General features: G+C 35.4%; 1 protein-coding gene and 1 long non-coding RNA gene across 5 annotated transcripts in view; one reads left to right on the forward strand and one right to left on the reverse strand.

Moving 5' to 3' along the window:
- The first annotated feature begins 6,192 nt into the window (after positions 1-6,192).
- LOC116226713 (uncharacterized) lies at positions 6,193-12,748 on the forward strand. 4 transcript variants are annotated; one of them, XR_016466159.1, is made up of 4 exons: positions 6,193-6,274; positions 8,280-8,384; positions 11,156-11,233; positions 12,661-12,748. It is a non-coding gene; the product is annotated as an uncharacterized LOC116226713 (long non-coding RNA). The 4 variants fall into 4 exon arrangements; XR_016466158.1 differs by having other exon boundaries at positions 11,156-11,273; positions 12,661-12,742; XR_004166393.2 differs by lacking the exon at positions 11,156-11,233.
- Positions 12,749-12,819: 71 nt separating this feature from the next.
- SLC6A15 (solute carrier family 6 member 15) overlaps positions 12,820-20,593 on the reverse strand; it is a 33,046-nt gene continuing 25,272 nt past the window's right edge. Inside the window, exons 7-12 of the mRNA XM_031589646.2 lie at positions 20,236-20,477; positions 19,945-20,137; positions 19,018-19,210; positions 16,998-17,157; positions 14,251-14,413; positions 12,820-13,202 (exon numbers count right to left, since the gene is read on the reverse strand). Of these exons, the coding sequence (XP_031445506.1) occupies positions 12,831-13,202; positions 14,251-14,413; positions 16,998-17,157; positions 19,018-19,210; positions 19,945-20,137; positions 20,236-20,477 (1,323 nt within the window). The 3' untranslated portion in view covers positions 12,820-12,830. The remainder of the gene's footprint in view (positions 13,203-14,250; positions 14,414-16,997; positions 17,158-19,017; positions 19,211-19,944; positions 20,138-20,235; positions 20,478-20,593) is intronic.

The following is a 20,593-nucleotide window of genomic DNA, read 5'->3' on the forward strand; positions in this document are numbered from 1 at the left end:
ATCTACACCAGAGGAATCCTTGTCTGTGCTGATCTGGAGGCTTTTACATTAATACAAAGCATGGAGGTCCTATTAGAATATAGAAATATCACAAATTTGATTAAAAAATCCGAGCTCTTTGGACTTAATTCCCAGGCCTCTTCCTATTCCTTGTTATGGAAGATAGAGATGAAAAGTGAAATGCAAACATCTATAAATCATAGTCTTTTTCTCTTCCATATAACATTGTCTTGGCCAATGTTTTTTTGTTTTCTTCCTTGTTTTCACAACTAGAATAATTTTGTCTTAATTGCACTTACCAATGAGTTGAACAGGCTCCTCCAAACAGAAAGGAAGCACTTGCCAACACAGATGAATTCTTTGTAAGACTGTTGATGATGATACAGCTGCATTAGTCCAAGACTAGACTGTCAACCTAAATTAGGGACCAGAGTTCTGAAAATGAAAAAGATACTGGCAAACGCTGCACAGTTTGGCTCAAATATGTGATATGCAAGCCAGGATGTATACTAGATGAAAGATTCAAAAACGAAAATATTCATCCCTAATGGTTGCAAAGGGACACATTTTCCAGGGTTAAATTGTATGACACCCACTGAATAAACAGAGATTTGAAGCTTAGCTCTCCGGTCCCACTTTCAGTACTTTCTTCATGGTAGATGTGTACGTAAGAAATTACATTTTCCCTCTGAGACTTGACATTAACAAAATAAGATGTTCATTTGCTTTCTTTATTGAATACCACCTGACTCACCTTCTTAACATCAGATGAACAAAAAGTGAATTAATAATTAGTTATTTTCTCAGTCTTGAAGTTCCTGCTGTGTTTTGTCTGTTAAAAAAATAAAATAAAATAAAATAAAATAAAATAAAATAAAATAAAATAAAATAAAATAAAATAAAATAAAATAATAAAATAAATAAAAAAGAAAGCATAGAGGAATAGGACTGAAATTTCATGTTGTTTCTTTTACATTTCTCTCCCTTTTTCTACAGTCATTGTAAATCATCAGAAGTTAGGGAGATGCAAGTTGGGGGGTGAGAGTGATGTAATTCCAAGATAGTTACTTCTCTCATAAAAGCTGTAGCATTATTCAAACTATTTGAGATATGATGAAGTAACTGGCTTTTGTTCCATTCACATATTAGAGGAGCACTGAAGTCTCAAGCTGAGCATTTCTCCTTGATGTCTTGAAAGAACAATATGTAACTTCTGCTATCTGCTTACTAGGGCACTATCTGGTAGAGCACACTGTGAATGGTAAATTATAATCCTTTATTAGATCAGGGTGTTGCAAAGCAGGGTCTTAATGCATGTGTGTGGTGGGGAGTATTTCTGGCTTTGTACTGTATTCCACAACGGATTTTGCACTCAAGCCAGGTGCTAGGATATACCAGCATTATGATTATATAATTGTATAGGTCTGTTTGTCCCCTGCAAGGCTGCATTTGATGAAGGAAAATCCAAAGTTGTGTGCTTCACGCATGTTGTATGTGAAAGTCTGTACAAAAGTAGAGCAAATAGAAAACTTTTGTCCTCTATCTTGTCATCTGTTTTCTTCCTCCAGGGAAGTTGTCCTTACAAAATGACCTGCATTCCTGATATGCACACAGGTTAAAAACTTTGGATGTTTCCCTCTTTAGCAACTGAAATAAAACAGATTATTTTCATGTCGATGTTACTGAGATATTCAGATTTGATCCCCATTTCTCCTCTGCATTTTGATTTCCATATTTTTACCCCTCAATTCACCTTTTATTTGTTGATGTTTGCTATCAAGGAATTCAAATATATTTTGAGTACCAGTCAAGATACTGCTTTATTTTACATAATATAAATATAATGGGCTCATCATGTTTCTGCTGAATGTTTTAAACATCACTAGTGTAGGATGTCTCATTGCCTAAAATGATCACTATATCTCAATCTCAGTGAGTTTCTATTTGTGTACTTTCTACAGAAAACGTATTCTCGAGAAGCTGATTCAATCTATAATGATAACAGAGAAGTCTGCTGCACATTAAATACTACTGAAGTTGCTAAGACGAGATATACTTATGCCTATAAGAACAATGTGATACTTGCCATTTTTCTTAAAATCTTACATCTGAAGAAACTGATGAGTCAACCACAGCCACAAGCACTGCTGTCTTTATTCCTGATGTTACATCTTCAAGTAATTTCTTCTTCACTTTTTATAGTATATAAGTAACTATACAAAGATCCAGTATGGACAATGAACTGTTATATTTTCATTATACATCTTTCTTCATTTTTAGACATGCACTCTGAAAATTTGTTACACTACATGCTGAGTTTCTGAAGTACTTTCCCTGGACAGCATTCAAAACTTTATAAAAATTTGCAATTGTGTTAGGCATCAAATCTAAGATATGATATAGGATTTAGACATATTTGCATTGAATCTGAAGAAACTACTGAGTTCCAGTAGTTAGACAATGATATTCTGTAAAATAAAATTCACCATTCAGTACTATGACAGTGACGATGAAAGGTCAGCAGCACAATCAAGCATACATTAATACAAGGAATTATACTGAGTCAATTCAGCAGAAAGCAGGCAAGGTTAAAATATAAATGACTGATATGGTTTTTTTCTCATTAAATACTAAGTACAATAAGGCACTAACATTTTCCTCACAATTTATTCTAGAAGATTATTAACCTTCCTCAAAAAGAAAGTGCTTTTAAACTCATTTAGTAATACATGCATTGAAAGTTCATGTACAAAGAATATGGTTTTATTAACAATACAGTGGATCTAGGTATTGTTTTTGCTAGGGCAAAATCTAGATTATCAACTAATATTACCTTTTTGGGCAAATGTCACACAACTGAGCTGCTACAGTAATTTAGCTATTCACAGAAGGAAGAGCTCCATCTCACAGTCCACTCCAGCTGTCCACTACTTCCTCTTGTTTTCACTCATTTCATCCCATGCTGAATAAATTCAATTCACTACCCAAAGAAAATGAAGTGAAGTAAAAGCTGAAGTGTTCTGTTGAGATAATGAATTGGATCTCTTCTGCAAAGTTCTTATCAATGGCAAAGTGGAGAAGAATGAGAGTGGAAGATAAAACTGCCTCCTCCTCATCATCATCAGAGCTAGATTTATTCAGTATCATGCCATTTTATTCTTTGATATCACAGAATCCTCAGACAAATTGCTTGAAATTGGTGCATTTCAGAGAATGAGATGTAATCCCAGAGAGATGCAGTAAATGTACAGAGGCCATGTGTGATCCAGACTAGATTCATTTTAATCTGTGCAGTATTAGCACAAGCATTTCCAGTCTAGCATAGCAACATAGGCTCAGATTATCTGCATTCAGACTGCAAGGAAAATTAAGAAATTCAATGCATATAGACACAATGTAATTTACATGTGTGTGATACATTCTTTAATATGGCTCTGCAAATTCCAGGTACTTCCCCAAACTGTTAGTGTCTTCTGAAGTTTGGTGACTGTATAATAGAGAAAAGGCAGAACAGCAGGAAAAATTTTAACAAATAGTAGAAACCAATGGCAGTCCACCGTGTTGTTTTTCTGTAACTGTGAAAAAATCAGTGTAACCAGCTCTTTGGTACAGATGTAGAAACATACATATCTGCATGTCATGTTTTCTAATTTTCAGCTGACTATAATAAATTACATAAACCTCATACAGAGCTGTGGATATTTTTGCTATTGTTTTCTCTTGTTCACATCAAAGTTTTCATAAATAGAATGGCATATTTTAAAGGTTGAAATTGAAATTTCATGTTTCTTTCTTTAGTGGCAGTGCAGGTTTAGCAATTTCATCTCTCAGCACTTCCTTTCTTCTCCATACTGCCAAATCTATTGTGCCAACTGTCTCACTCCAATTTATATGAGGGAGAGGAAGTTCTTTGATATCTGTATAGCTGGCATGAGATTTAGAAGAAATGGTTCAAGTGTTATTCTGACCAGTTTATTATAAATCCTAATCAGGGTGATGGGGAAGTGAAGGAGGGCGACTACTATGAATTAGGGTGATGGGGAAGGGAAGGAGGGTGATAGAAAAGATAGGAAAGAAGCAAGAATAAAGCAGGGATAGTAAAGCGGGGATAGTCACCACCAGGATCCAGCAGTGGTCCCATTGCACGCCATCCCAATGGTCCGAGGCAACAGCGCAGGGGAAGAGCAGCAACAGCTTGGATGGCCTTGGGCAGCAAGCAGGTAGAAGGAAGAAGCCGCGGGATAAGTCTGGGAGGAAGCAGCAGGACTCAGGTAGCAGGTCCAGGAGAGTCCATCAGCATGCGGGCATTCCGTAGTGAGGAATCTGATGCCAGACACCTTTCTTCTTCTTCTTCTGCATGCAGGCATCATGTCATGAGGAATCTGTTGTCAGAAACCTTTCGGGGGAGAGCAGCAGGAGCATGGCTGGCCTTAGGCAGCAAGAAGGTGCAGCGATAGAGTAGGTCCAGAAGGGAGAGGGACAGGATGTGAGGCTTCTCATGTCACAAAACTCTCCTCTTCTTCAAGAGGAATCTGTTGCTAGAAAACCTAACCTTCATGATTGCAGGTCCTCTTTTTATCCTTCTTCTGCCATCGTGGCATTCCTGGGCGCTTGGATAAGAGTCATGTGCAGCACCTCCTGAGATGGCCATCTTCCTTGAGATAAATCCACACAAAAGACTGCTTCCTGGCCATTAAACTGCAGCTTATCTCTCTCTCATTTTCCCTGGCCTTGCCCATCTGCATCCCTCAGACAATTGATTTCACAAGCCTTGCCCAGGACTTGTTTGAACTTGTTCATCTGTGTCCCCAGCAAGCTTTGAGACAATGATGTAAAAGAATAATCTCTTAGACCAACACAGCATTTTATGCAGCATTTGTGGTGAATATGGGAACAATCTGATAAATCCTGGGTCAGCAGAGAGGAATCAAGAAAATCAGAAGGAAGCTTCTAACAGTGTGGGGATTAAGTTGTGTGGGAGGCTAACCTCATGCTGGGATTTCTATAGTGTATATGGAGGCCTTTTTAAACTGACTATAGAGAATCTGATGTCTAGAGAAGATTTTAGATTTTCTCATTAAGCTTCAAATTGCCTCTCAAGAATCCTCTTATTTCTGGAATTCAGAAGCCCACTCTTTGTCTAGTGCCACTACCTCTTAGCTGTTTGCGATTTGTAAGACTTTTTATAGAATAATCCTAAACTCACTTGAATATAAATCTTCTTGATGAGTAAAGATTCTTAAGTACCTATCTTTCTATTCCTCTTTTGCTTTTCTCCCAGGAAAGTAGCTGAATTATAGCTGAATTTGTATGCATATGGACATGTTCATGTGTATGTGTATACTAGCATGTATATACTAGTCATGTAAGCATGATATTATGTTTTTTGCTGCCTAAAGTGAAGTATACCATTCATGACATCTTGATTAAGATGTTACTAAGCCCTCTTTACAATTAAAAATATACTTTTTAGCTGAATACTCAGTTTCCACTAAGAGCCACAGACATAAATGTCTCTCACCTGTCAGTTCTGGCAGTTTCTCTACTTGACTTAGCTTCTCATTTTTTTGAGAACAAGGGTTTCTGTCACAGTCAAGTCCCCACAGGAAATGTTGCTCATTTATAGATCTATAATTTTGGAACACTTTACTGACCAGACACATTGCATCTGGAGACTAGGTATTTGGTTTCCATTCCACGGGCTATGCAGCAAAATACATATCATTTAGGTGTTTTAAGTTTTGGCTAATTTCAAGTCTATGAGTAATGACTGGGACTATTCATATCCTTGACAGTAGGAAAATGCTCAGGAGATTTATTATAATGTTAAGTCACAGTAACACTGCAGCCTCCAAATCAGAGATTTTAGTCACAAACTCTCATATTTCTTCACCTTGCCTACTCGTATCCTTATACAATGACTTTCATGTGCTTTTAATTGTTTTCCTCTGCAAACCTTATCGTACAGTTTACCTGGTATTCTACCCTGACAGCTTTGTCTTCAATTCAGATAGCTAAGATAAAATAATTTGGGAAGACTCCTATATGGGAGCCGTTAGGTCATGGGCTGAACCAGTGATTGAGCACATGGTGAAAGGGCATAGCCAGCCCTGGGAGCACAGGTGGAAACAATTCACCTGTGTGACTAGAAGGGTTGGACCCAGGATCTGCCCCTCCCTAACCTCATTTGAGGGCCAGCAGCTGCAAGGGAAGTATCTCTAGTTGGAGACTGTCTCCTTTGGAACATTCAGCAAACCCTGATGCTTGGTGAGGGGTAAGTGGTTCCTTCTTTATTACCAGATTCTGACTGCTATCTTTTTTGAGTGATTTGAAACAGGTTTAAAGCGTCTACATCTGCTGTCTTCTATCCTTACATCTTCTATCCTTACAGTTGCATTTCCTCAGTATCTTTCCCCAGACTATCTCAAAATTCTTTATGAAAAATGACTATGTCAAAGACATTTCTGTACTTAAAGGGAAATGGATTCATACTCATCCCAAGTCTTTCTTCTTCTGTCCTGATTAATTTATCTCCTCTCATATGCTAACACACCTTCAAACAACTTTGATTCATATATCTCTTCAACAACTGCATCTAACTGTAGGCTGTATCTACCAGAGACGGTTGCATCCTAATTCACATAGCCATCAAATCCTGTCTTCTTTCTGGAGGCTATGTTGTTTGTTTTTTTTTGTTTTTTTTTTTTTCCTTTCCATACCTCTTCATCTTTCTGATTTATTACTGCCTGTTCAATTTATACTGGTATGGTTGTTGAATTATCTTTATTTCGGCAGTATCTTTTCCATTTTTCTTGTATTCATTTTTCTTATAATAAATTCAATTACAGTTCCTCCTCATTCCATTACTTCTTTTTCACTTCTTGTTCTTCGAACTGCAAACCTGACTCTTCCTTTGCATGTATTTCCTTTTTGCTTTAATCAAAAATCTGAAAACCAACTATTTCTTTTAAAGAAACTTTATTTTCTTCATACGCAATTGTTCGCTAATTGATCCTAGCAACTGAAAAACAATTTTATTTTCAACCTGTTGAATTTGAATTGGGTATGAGACATCCCAAGGGCTTCTCATATACTTATATGTATACACAAATGTGTGTGTGTGTATACATTTATACATATGTACATTCTTTTATATATGTGTATGTGTGGATGTATATATGTACATATATGAATACACACACAAGGATGCATATATGTATTTATATAAGGAAGTAAATCAAAAGACAGCTGTTTTTTTCACTGAATGCCTTATTTGTATTAACAACATAAATATCATTGCATGGGAGCACTCATCACCATTCAATGTACATAATTGGGAAAAAGGAAACAGCTAAGATATATCTATTGAAGCTGATTTATAGACATAAGCTGATTTATCTTGCATACTACTTTTTTTCACGTAATGCTAAGTTATGAAGATACAGCAGAGATGAAAGATACAGTATCTCTATCACAGTGGTATTCTTTACACCCTCACTAACAAAAGGTTTTAACAGCTGCCCAAGACATAAAAATAACATTACTAGACATCACAAACTGGGGGGGGGGGGAGGAAAAAAAAAAAAATGAAACCATTTGAAGGTAGAGAAGACTTGTGAAGCACCGACTTCTAGAAAGAGACCATGATAGTTCTCAAAGGTAGAGAATAAAAGAATGATATTCTCCCCATTTAAAAACTCCTGACCATGCCGTTTTTCCCATCGATATGAAATGCGAGCACCATCCAGTGGCAATGGAAGTAAATCACAGCTAAATTGTTTCATTTTCTCATTCCCACCCCCCAATCCACAAAATCTAACTAAACATTTAAACGTTTTCATTAAATTTTCCTGTGTTTCTCAAAACTGGCATGTCTACATTTATATAAAATTGTCAAATATGCTGTAGGAGTAGAAAAGTGTTGTTTGTTTTGTTTGCTTGCTTTGGGTTTTTTGTTTGTTTTGCACACTGAATTTCAGCTGCACAATGCACGTTAGTCTTTCTTGGTGTCCAGTAGAGACAGATATTTGACAAATATCTAGAAGCTTTCTGCATGCAGTTCTTTGTTTAATCATCTACTGCTATCATAATTATAAGTGACTCTTCCCTAGCATGACAAGATTACATCAGAGTGAAGACTCATCTACTAATATCAGTTTGCTGTCATCAAATGACTTGTGTCAGTTGCTCTCTAAGATCAGGATTATGATTATTTGACCTCTGTTTTGTTCATTATCTTTTTTTCTTCTTTTTTTCTTCTTTGCATGACTTTCTGTAAGGTACCGATGACATTCTGGAACATCAGGAAAAACAACATTCAAGCAATAAGACTATAATCTCCATTCTGCTGTCCACTGAAATTGAGTTTCTTGAAGTCTATGGAGGTACAATGGCATGGCCTTCATTTGTGTCATACTTATGCTGAAAGGTTCTATTAGCTTTCATTGAGGACATCAGATTTCTTAAAACATATTGGTTTCAGAAACCTTAGACTTGCTGCAATAAATGATATTGGTAATATATTCAGTTTCACATGTACAGTTTGGTTCTTAGGCTATTTCTGACTGTGTAAGATTCAAATTCTGTTTACTTTTAAACAAGACTGCCTTTTGCAATGATCTTCTCCTTAACAAAAGGAAAATTAATTATGGCTATAACTTACGTGACACATAGATATTCTGCCTTTCAAGTTAATTAATATCTGAATCTTCTTTTTTCCTGATCTCTACTGCTACTTTCTTTTTATCCCTTTGGCCAGCAAGTAGCAATCTATACCCAAAGTAGGAAAGAACAGCCAATTTCCTTGGTTTTAGAAGAATTGTACACAAAGTTTCATATCTTGTTTCAATAACTCTTTCATATCCAAGCACCTGAATATTACACTTTACAGATACAATGTTTTTAAACAAATCTAGTTTTGTTTTTTTGGTTTTTTGGGGGTTTTTGTTTGTTTGTTTGTTTGTTTTGCCAATTCCTACCAATTCTGACTTCTTTAGGGAGGAGGGACTGAATGTATTTTTAACCCAACAGAATAAATGAAGTTCCAAGGAGCTTCTGCACTTCAATCAACGTTAAGATTAAACCACGAATCAAACGCCTACCAGTAGACAGGACATATATTCTTCAAGCCTGCAAAAGTTAATAAAACTGAGGTGAAATTTGCTAATTGGAGATGAAAGAAAACAAGTGATTGATAAACAGTGGTTTAAATGAGTGGAAAATCTAAATACTCACTAGAAGTTTTCAAGGAAGCAAGTAAAAGTGCAGAAACAAGATATATATTCCCCGACAGTATTAACTTTCAGCACTAATACTACTTACATTGCATTGGTCCTCTTGGTGACATTTTTAACAGAGGTGCTTATTTTGCTTTGATAGTGAGTTCATATTCTTTTTGATGGGTTATTTGTAACAGCAGACACTGCACTTCTAAGACTAAGGTCTGTATAACTAAAAGCATGTATCTTGACAGCCAAGTACTGTGTAGTAATGAACTTCTGCTCTTTGTAGACTGGCCAGTGGATGCTTCCTTTGCATCTCTAACAAAGATCCATTATACAACTATGAATATTACCAACTGATCAGTTATGAAAAAGCAGTTAAACTCTGCCAGCTCTCTCAAACACTCTAATACATGCATTTTAGAGGACTAAATTGAAAACTACTTTATGTGCACAGTTTTTGACTAGTGTTTAAAAAAAAAAAAAAAAAGCCTAATAATTAAAGGTATCTTTAATTATTATTAATTAAAAGTCTCTCAACTAAGTCTAATAGTCCTACTATTTTAATTATTGGAATCTTCTTAAAAAAAAAAAAAAAAAAAAGACAGCTTAGAGACAGTGTTTTATCCAGATTCATCATCCTAAAAACAAAATAAATAAATAAATTGTCCTTAAGGAATTTAACCAAGTAGCTAAGGTATTTTGATTTGTTCAGGGTTGGGTATGAAACAAGCAGTTATAGTATGTGTTACAAAGCAATTATTCCACATGTGGACAAGCAGAAGGCACCTCCAGGACCAACAGTGAAGAGAGCACAAATTTTCTTCCCCTGCCAAAGGTCAAGAAGTATCAAGAAGTTACATGATAGAGAATACACAGAGCTATGTACAAAATCTGTTTCAGTTTTTGCTCTCTGAAACAGGTAGGCTGGAATGATTGGAAGTAAGACAGTAAGAAATCCTTATCTGGTTATGATTCTGAGATATGTGCTTGTCTCAAATGAAGTAATTTATTTATTGATCTGACACTGAAAAAATGCAGCTAAGTTCTGTCCTCTGTTTGTTATAGATTGTGAAGTTAGAATTTACACCTAATTTCAAAGATTTCTGAGATAAGGAATAAACTATCTGCTATTTTTCAGAGTATCATGTCAGTCCACAGTAACACATCAAACTACTGTATTCATAGTTAAAGTCCTTGTCCAGTAGTTTAGTAACAGAGAGCAATCTCATTTACTATTTTTGTTTTCAGGTTCTTCAGGAACTTCCAATTGGTGTTATTCTTTCAGATAGCCTGGTATTGTCTCAGCAGTGCTATGTTCTAATAATGGCAAAGGAAATTACAGACAAATACCTTGTCAATCTCTTTATTCATAGGTTAAAATGTAATGGCATACAGTTCTTAGCAATTACTGACTGAAAAAATTATTGGCATAGAACAAGCAAAAACAGAAGGAGACTAATTAAAAAAGCCATCTTGCTTCAACTTTTGATTACATACAGAGTAATATACATATTTACAAGTATATTATATAAATATAATATATATGTAATCTCATACCCACAATAAATATCAAGGTCTCTTTTAGGCACACAGCATAGAAAAAATGCAGAATCTGCACAATCCTTAAGATTCTTGGAGTGACTCACTCTTACATTGTTTTCACACTGAAAAAACAAATATTTTATACAAAATACGTAGATTGCTTTGAAAGTAATGCCTCCTATTTATTTTTACAGAAACAACAACAGATGCAAAGAGAACAATGCTATCTGATAGAGCAAATTCTGAGCTACAAAACACTGTTTTTGAACACAGTCACTACTGTTAGCTATGCATTTTCACCAGTGATGAACGAGAGCCTGCATGCCACGCTTGTTAAAATCTGTACCAGTGAAGATAGCACATTGTTTCACACTTGCTCTCATTTCTAGGAAACTGTTGCCCATGCAGTCCATCTTCCAACAGCCTGAAAAGATGGAAGTCAGAAGGCACCAATTCTGGACTATACAGTGCGTGTGGTAGGACAGTCCACTGGCAATGTGCTCCATGGTATTCAAACTGTTATGGGGCCTGGCATTATCATGTTTTAAGAGAAAGGTTAACTTTTTCTCTAACCTGACTTTGGAAGTTTGAGCCTTCACCTTAGTCAGTCATGTGGTGGTCAGTGTTGATAGTTTGTCTGGGTTGCAGGGAGTCCAAAAGGATCACCCTTTACCATCCCAAAAGACAGTGCACACCACTTAACCTGCTGAAGGCTGTGTCTTAAACATTTTCTTTGATGGGGAACCTATATGTCACTGTTCCGTAGACTGCTGTTTTGACTCCAGCTCATACTAGTGATTCCACATCTCATCACCAGTAGTGATGTGATCCAAGATACTGTCACCTTCAGCCTTTGTCCTGATAAATTTGAGTAAGGTGTTCTTTTTTTCTGCTGTGACCATTTGTGGGATTTATCTGGTGAAAACTTTATGATATTTCAGTATTGCCACCATCGTTTCTAGTGCATTAGAGCTAATATTCAGCTCCCTACACAGTTCCCTAGTTGTAATCTGCTGATTTGCACAGATGCACTGACCAAGATGCTCTTCTTTTTGTGGTATGACATTTGTGCATGGCCATCCAGAACATGGCTTGCTTCTCACATCGCTATCACCATTCCTGAAACACCACCCACAGTCTCAGTCTGCTCATATTCTCATATCCATTGTTTGGTCTCCAAAAATGTTCAGCAAGCTTTGCAGAAGGTCAATGTGTACCATTTTTTTTTCCCATGGAGGACTTCAGTGACACACCTTCACTTCATATGCGCTTCTATGTCAGATGCCATTTGTTAGAATGCCCCTCAGCAGCTGTCACATGACAACAAAATGTAATTGATTACTGGTGGGAAGGTTCAACCTCTGCTGCCATACCACCAACGTCCACTTCTGATGCCATTGGCCAATATAATAAAATAGGAGGCATTACTTTCTTAACAGCCCTCGTATACAAATACAGTTTATGTAGTCCCCAGTGAACAGGGAATCTTTTCTTGCCTTCCCATAAGTCTACTCCTTGATTTTTCTAATACTATTGCTCTATACAGATATTACATAAGAAAATAGTTTGCAGGTTTTTTTACTCAGCTAATAGCCTAGGTAATTATCATTGCTAACAAAATAAGTACAGCATATCTACATAAGGTACATACAAATGTGTGCACAAACACGGGTTTAGTGAACTTCTTCAGAGCTCACTTTTAATACTGGGGAGTTAATTTTGGAAGCAGAAAAAAAAAATCAGGGATATTACCTCAGAAATATTATATCATTTAAGTGGGATCTGGGCTTCAGTGATAGAACACTTTAAAATTAGAAATTAATTTAAAGAAAACAAATTCTCAGCTATGCTGGCAGATGTAGGCTGCCATTGATTTTCCATTTATTCTCTTCAGTGCAAATGAAAATCCAAAGGGAGTTTGTACAGACAGTCATAACATCTTGAAGACCGTCACTATGGAGCACCTGAGATTGCACCTTAGTACGTGAATACGACCGCCTCTCTTAGGGGAGCCATGACCAGCAAGAGGAGAAACAAACAGAGAACTTTTTTTTTTTTTTGCAATTACAAGTCAGATTCTGGCATATCAGGCATATCTGCCATTAAGTATCCAATACCATAGCGTCCATTTGGAGCAGTGTCCAGAGTTGGTGATCCAGTCTGTTTTCGATATATGTTTTTCCCAAAGTTCGGAGATGGCACTTCACTTGGACTCTTCCCATGAATTAGACTTGTATTATCTCCCTCCAGATTAACAGGCTCCTTTATTATCCGGCCTCTTTTGTAGGATACAGATGCCAAGCTACCAGAGCTGTCATCAATAAGGTTGCAGCGGCGCACTATTAAGACTATTGGGACTGGCAGTATGGCTAATACCATCAGAGATATACAGACAATCATTCCCCATGTTGGATAGCTGTGGAACTCTTCTGTTGCCTGAGAATGCAAAGAGAAAAAGATTAAATAAATCTTTACTTTAAAAAGAGCAAATCTGCAGTTCTCACTAAAGCCTGAAGTTTTCAAATATATGCTAATCTACTTGTTATCTTGCATCCACAATATGGGCATCATGGAATGTATGATTGGTATTTTCCTGCCAGGGAGCAGTATCAAACTGCCATCCCAGAGTTTCTCACATTTTCAGAGCACTGAAGCGGAGCCCAAACAAGATTTTCATATTCAACCTTCTGCTAAATGTGCCTGTAGTTCCCTGATCCTTTAAAACAGCAGAGCAGCATGCAGTGGTATCTGTAACCATGCCTGGAAAATAGATCTTTGTTTGGTAGGCTAACAGCTGAAGTAGACAGGGACTGTTTCAGATCATCTTGTGGAATTGTTCTGCTTTGTCTATACTTCACATAAACTGTAACTCATTTACTGGGCCAGTGACTCTACCCCACAAGCATGCCTCTCTACTCCAACATGAATCACTGGACAACATCTCAGTTTGTCTAACAGCTCAATTAGTATGCAATTTTATAGAGGGAAATATGCAATATGGAGGCATATTGAATTCAAAAGTCAGACTATTGGACTTGCTTAAGACAATCATGGTATGGATTAAAATTCAAGTTCCACGTAAGGTACAGCAGGTACTTCCTGCCCCCCAAAAGGAAAAGATATCACATTGCTAATATCAATATTTAGTTCTAAGTAAAAATTTGATGTGGTATCTGAAATACCAACAATTTTCTGCAGTAAGATAAAATTTATAAAAGTGAACAACTTCTCTTGCCCTTAAAACATCTCCAACATACACCAACAAACTAAAACTTACCAACAAACACATATACTCATGTCAAGTGGTTATATTTTAATGCAAAAAAAAACTTCAAAATTTAAAAGATTGTTAATCACTGTATCATTATTTATACTGATATTGAATTTGTAATTGAAAACTTCTGTTTTTTTTCTTTTTTTACATACTTCTGAAATACTTCATATCTGATTACTATGATTGCGATGACATCCAGTATATACATACCATATCTTCAATCCATGCATTGTAGCCAGGAGGACTTAATCCCATTTGGACAATACTAGCTACCAGCAAACATAACAATACTAAAGGTGAAACATACTTCCACATGTAGTAATAATACTGGCTTGGAGAAAACCCAAGCATATCTTTCAGATCCTCCATGAATCTGTGAAGGAAATAAAAGGTTATCGTTACACTGGCCACTGAGATTTCAAATGCTGTAGTTGATAGTATCTAATCTGAAAGAATAGACAAATTGACAAAATGTATGTATAGAAATGCCTGCACTGTAACTGACTGGAAGGCGTGAAAAATAAAACTTTATTACAGTTCTGAAAAGTTGAGCAAAAAATTACTCTGCAGTGTAATGACTCAGTAAAGTAGCTTTTGAACACTGAAGATTCAGACATAATACACTGTAACTAGTACAGTAAAATAGTGTGATACCCTTCTAGTCAATAAAGGTATAGGTTCCAAGTTTAATGCCTCATCCAAGTTATAATGTTGGATTGCTGAAGAGAAAATTGAGACTAGTGGCATCTTAAAGTACATCAAATGAATAATTTTTGGTGAGCACTGAGAGAAACAGTGAAATACCTGTAATTTTACTAACCAATTAGATCACATTTACATCTATTCCCTTGAAACACAGGCTCACTTAGTTTGTGAATTCAAACGATACTGTGTGTTACCATGTGTTTTCTGAAGAATAATCTTTCACGTAGAAGTAAACATCAAAGCAGAACTGGAAGACCAAGCTACTTTCTATTAGCTTCTATTAAAAAGGTTGAGTGCTACAGGAAATACCCTTTCTGTTTCTGTCACTTTCATGGAGGCTGACAAACCTGAAATTCTGTTTCTGCCTCATACAGATGGCCTTATTCTGCAATAAGTAGTAAACTACATGAATAGTTTAGGTACTCTAGGCAGTGGAAAGGATGAGATTTTAGACCACCCACTGCTGTAGATGCTCCACATGTCATGGAGGTAGCCTATGACCCTTTCCAGTTTTTGTGAAGGTAGAAGAAAAAGCGGACACTGCTTCCAAAGCAGGCCAAACCTAGCCATAGCTACTATTCACCTACACCTCCTTGGCACATTGTCAATCTGAGCATTAGAAAGCAGCGGGACTGCTCTTTTGAGCAACTGGCAGGCCAGAGAAGATACTAGCCCTCCTCCCCTTCTCAGAAGAAGGCCTTATGGGAGAATCTAGTAGACTAAATTTAGCTTGTGAGCAGCTTGTTAAACCATACTGGAAAGATATTTAAACTCCCCTTTAATTTACAGAAATTTACAAAAATCTTTTTAATGCTTGCCTAATGCTTGCTGAGGCTTGTGCCATTGCTTCTGAGCACATGTGAAAACAAGACATCTTACAGATTTTGCAAAAATAATTTAGAATCCATATGTGTACTGCAGTGTAAAAGAATATCTTTATACATAAGTTATGGTTTGCATCATATAAGCTGCTGAAATAAAAGTTTGTGAAGTTTTAAATCTGCCTTCTCGTGCCTCAAAATTGCAAGTTATGATCTGAACAAAACTATTTTTGTATTCTTGATGGAGTATATTGTTCCAGAGCCAGTAGAAAAAGAGAATATTTTTAGAGCTAATTCTTTTGGTGTGCACAAGCTTTGATTCTCTTTTAAATCCCTTGTGGTCCTACTCCCTACTGAGATGTGTGCATGAAAAAAGTTCTTATAGCAATAAATACATTTTGAGAGCAGTTACACATGTGAAGTTACTGTCACATAAACACTGAAAGAAATTTTGAACCACATAGTTTGGGTTATTCTCTTTGTTTACACCATAGTGAAACACAGCCTTAAAAAGAAGCTGAATTTGGAAATGGTTTGTACCCTCTAAAGATTTCCTTTTCTTTATGCGTTCCCCAGCTCTACACCTAATGAAACATAAATCCATTCTCTTCATTTTCAAAGTTTTTCATCACCTTCTTCACTCTATTAATATTTCTTATAAGCCACCAATCTCACAGTTTCTGTCAAATTATGTGGAAACATTAGAGATACAATAGTCTTCTCAGTCTTCACTGCTAGAAGAGTAAACTATTTTTAATCAAACATGCTTCCTACATTTAAGTTTTCATCCTATTCTTTGCTATAATTTCCTATTTTTTTCCCTCACAAGTAATGCAAAGAATATTTAAGTGCGAGAACATCCCATAATAATAAATAATAAATGAAAACCTGTTACTGTTACAGCTACTAGAGTTTGCATTGTTTCTCTCAGACTACCCAAAATACTGCAGATTTGTTCAAAATGTTCCTCCTCATCTGCTGAACAGACCACTGTTATGACCTCTTCAAATCCTTTCCTTGCTGTCCTTTATATATATAAATTCCTGATATTTGCCCATCCATCCTTCTTTCTACCTCTAATTTTGACTCTTTTACTGCATTCTCTATTTGTTCTATGGGTTTCACCTGACACACTATGCTTTGTTCCAAACCTGTTCTTTTAAGACTTGATTCAAGTCCAGAATGACCCACTTTAACTCCAGCAAGAAATAATTGTAAAAGTAAATTCTTGTTTTCATCCTTAACTCCTACTGTGCTCATTTTGTTTTGCTTTTCTATCTTTGTCTTACAGTTAGTTTACAAAGAAAGATATCTACTGACTTGAATTTATGTGTTCATAGCAAATAGTTGGTGCTTTAGAGTTATAACAGTAATAAGTATTGTAATGAATACTCTTGATACGAACAGGGGTATATATTTCCTCTGACTTACTTTTCTATTCCATAAATTCGGGTAACTGCAATGTTCTCCAAAATGACCACAATAAGCAGGGGCAGAGTAGCTGAGTAGTCATCAAACATTGTGACAAAATAATTTCCAGAGCGCTGCACAAAGATCAGGCCAATAAAAAATGCCACCAAGCAGCAGATGACTGGAATGAAAGACAGAAGTATGAGTTGTAACAACAATTTTTCATAGAAAAAGAGGAAATGAAGAGAAAGTTTGAAATAGTAACGATGTAATTCAACACATTATTTCATTTAATCAAAGTTGAAATAATTTTCCTTATTTTGGTCTCAGTTTCGAAAATATTAGGAATTCTAAATACTCCCTATGAAACAGAAACGTAATGAAACCATAAGTATTGGAACTGCCATATTAGAGCAGCCCTTGTTAATCAGCAGAGATTAATCAATAGATTTTTTTTTCTCATTAAACATTTTACTTAATGTGACTGCAAGGATAAAATAAAGAAAACTGGTGAGCTGTGCATCATGTTATTTAGTCATTAAATCCCCTACATAATCAATATATATTAATATATATATTTTTTCAACTGATTTAATAAAGAATAGGATTGAATGCTTAAGCAGCTACAGAATAAGTCAAATTTCAATAAACTGCGAAATCAGTTGTATGCTGAGCACCAGCAAGACTTACTCTCCTTCTTGAAGCACCATTTGTTCCTCATGCTGAGAACTTACACTAATGACATAATTGTAAAAATTCCAGCAATTTGCTATTGAATAAAGTAGTGAAAGGAAAACAGTGATGCTTTTCTTAAATACTGTGGTGTGAGATGACCATTCTTCAACACAGGCAGAATCTCTCCATTGGTACTCTCATTAATCACACAGCTGACTTAAATATTGAAAATAATACATGTATAACACTTTTAAACATTACCAGAGAAAAGCAGTTCTTTAATATTTCTTTTTCAAATGACATAACAAGGAGTTACCACAAAATGCACCATTACACCAGAGTAATGACCATATAACATGATATTTGCTTTTACACTTAGGGCAAACAGCTGATTTCTAAATGTCACATTAGTTATTAACTATCCCTGAAAAATAATCTGATTAACATTTGTGAAGAATTTTAGTTTTAAACCAAGCAAAGCAAAAAATATATATATATATAAAAAAAGCACATTTTGCATCATTACGTGTTACATACTACCTGAGTACTCAGCAGTCAGGAAAAAAAACAGTATTGTGCTATATCAGGCAGTAGTTAACTCTTTCCTCCATATAGCCAGAAAATGATAAAGCAGCAGGGTTTTTTTTATTATTATTGTTGCTTTTTGTTCCTACAAAATCCAAATTTGTACATAATATACCAAGTGCCTTGCAACTCTCCTAAAGATTTTCAGAAACACTTTTTCATATTTTATGCTGATTTTCTATGTTTAAAATAAAAACAAAAAAAAAAAACAACCTGCTACAAGATAATCAAAACTACATGAAGAGTTTATAACTCTAATAATATAATAACTTCAGACATTATAAAGAGAAAAAAAACAAAAAACAAAAAACAAAAAAACTTGTTTAAGATCATTTACACATTCAACAGAGAAAAATATGTTCTTCTGGAGAGGATTTTTAACATAACAAACATTTCATGATACCTTAAGATTTCATTTGCTTTTATCATTATGATTTATTGTAATTTGCAACACATTTTCATCCTTTCTTTCTGCTTTATTCCCTTGATCTATGAGACAGGCTTGGATGGAAAATATTCTAAAAGAGCTCAAAAGAACTTAATGTGAAGAAATTTTGAACAGAAGTTCTCTATTAAATTGAAGTTCCCTGTTCCAGCTCTTGTAGCATCCAGAAGAAGTATCTACTTGTAAATATTAACCAGCACATGTGTGGATGTACAGTCTGGAATAGTGATTTTCTCATCTGTTAAATGTAAGTACTGAGAAGTTTAAAGTCAGAAAACCAAGACTTATTACTTTGGCTTACTGTTCTGGTAAGAAAAGAAAGATTGTGAAACTCACCAGTAAGAATTTCTTTCCTAATTTTGAAAGTATCAACAATGGGTGTGATGATGCCTTCAATGGTTCCAAACATACTTCCAAGTCCCAGATTTACCAACATAAGAAAGAACATGACCGACCAGAAAGGAGAAGCAGGAAAGTGGGTCATTGCTTCTGTAAAGGCAATAAAAGCTAAACCAGTTCCTTGAACAGCCTGTCAGAAAAAAAATCCACATTATAATTCATGGATAGTAGCAGTAGTCTTAGTAGTAATAGTAGAGTGAAATTTTAACTTCATGCTCTATTAACAATGTAATTTTTTGCTCTTTTACAGATAATTTTGCATAGAGCTATTATATCAGAATAGGAGATACTGTAGTATCTCCTATTAGTATATAAAGGACTTCATTTCTGCATCTGCATTTCAGGTTTAAAAGGTTGGAATAGTGTTTCAAACTCGAAGTCTCTGTAATAAAGTTAGAAAAATGTTCTCTACATGTATGGTTTATCACAAAGATTTCAAAACAGGGTGATGTCAATTAAACAAATATCTAATAAGTAATTAACTATTTTCATTTCCACTGAAGTGATATCTATATAAAATAATACTAAATAATATTGACATTAAAAGACATAATTGAGATAGATAGTTGAATAGATAAATCTCTACTCACAATTTGGAAAATTACCTGCAGTCAAACAGAACTTCAACAATTTATCATCTCTTGAGAACTAATGTTATGGTTACAGTATGCTAGAAATCAGTGCAGATGTCAAACTCAAAAGTGCTCACCTGAGCAAGAATAAGATCCACAACAGAATCATATTTTCAGACAAACTGCTATAGGGAAGAGTACTGATTCTGATAGGTATACTTCAGTTTATTTCAGGTTTACAAATATTCCCTCTTCATAACATTTTTACTTAAGGTGTATTTATTTCCCTCACCTTGTCAAGCTCATCTTCAATTTTACAAGATTTCAAGCCTAGTGAATCAAACTCTTCTTCTTTAACTTTCTGAATAATGTCATAAACTAAATTGTAATCTTCTGCTGTAATGCTTGAGAAATTGATATGATGTGGGATCATATCTTGGCTCAGATTTCCTGTTTTCAGAAGTTTTAAAATCTTCTCTGAATTTCTGTAAAACACAATAAAACAGAGAAATCAAAATGATCTATGTGCATTCACAAATGAAATTTTCCATAAAAATAATAATTAAAAAATTGATATTCATACTGGATAACACATTTCTCATTTATGATATTGGCTTTGAAGCCCAGAACTGCAAACACCACCAATGTTGCCAGCACAGAAGTGAAAAAATTGATGAAGGACACCAGTACAGCATCAAAATGGCAGTTGTTGTCTCTCTTGTTGTAGCTTGAAAAGGCAATGACTCCACCAAATCCAAGCCCTAAGGCAAAGAACACCTGAGTAGCAGCTTCTCTCCAGACCTTGGGCTCCAGCATTATTTCAAGCTGTTTGAAATTAGATACGATATATGTCAGCTATAACATGCATTTCTGTCACACACTCATAAAACAAAACAAAACAAAACAACAAACAAAGAAAACCTACATTGTAAAACACTAAT

The sequence above is a fragment of the Phasianus colchicus genome, chromosome 1 (assembly GCF_987193195.1).
Source record: "Phasianus colchicus chromosome 1, bPhaCol1.hap1.1, whole genome shotgun sequence".
NCBI lineage: Eukaryota > Metazoa > Chordata > Aves > Galliformes > Phasianidae > Phasianus > Phasianus colchicus.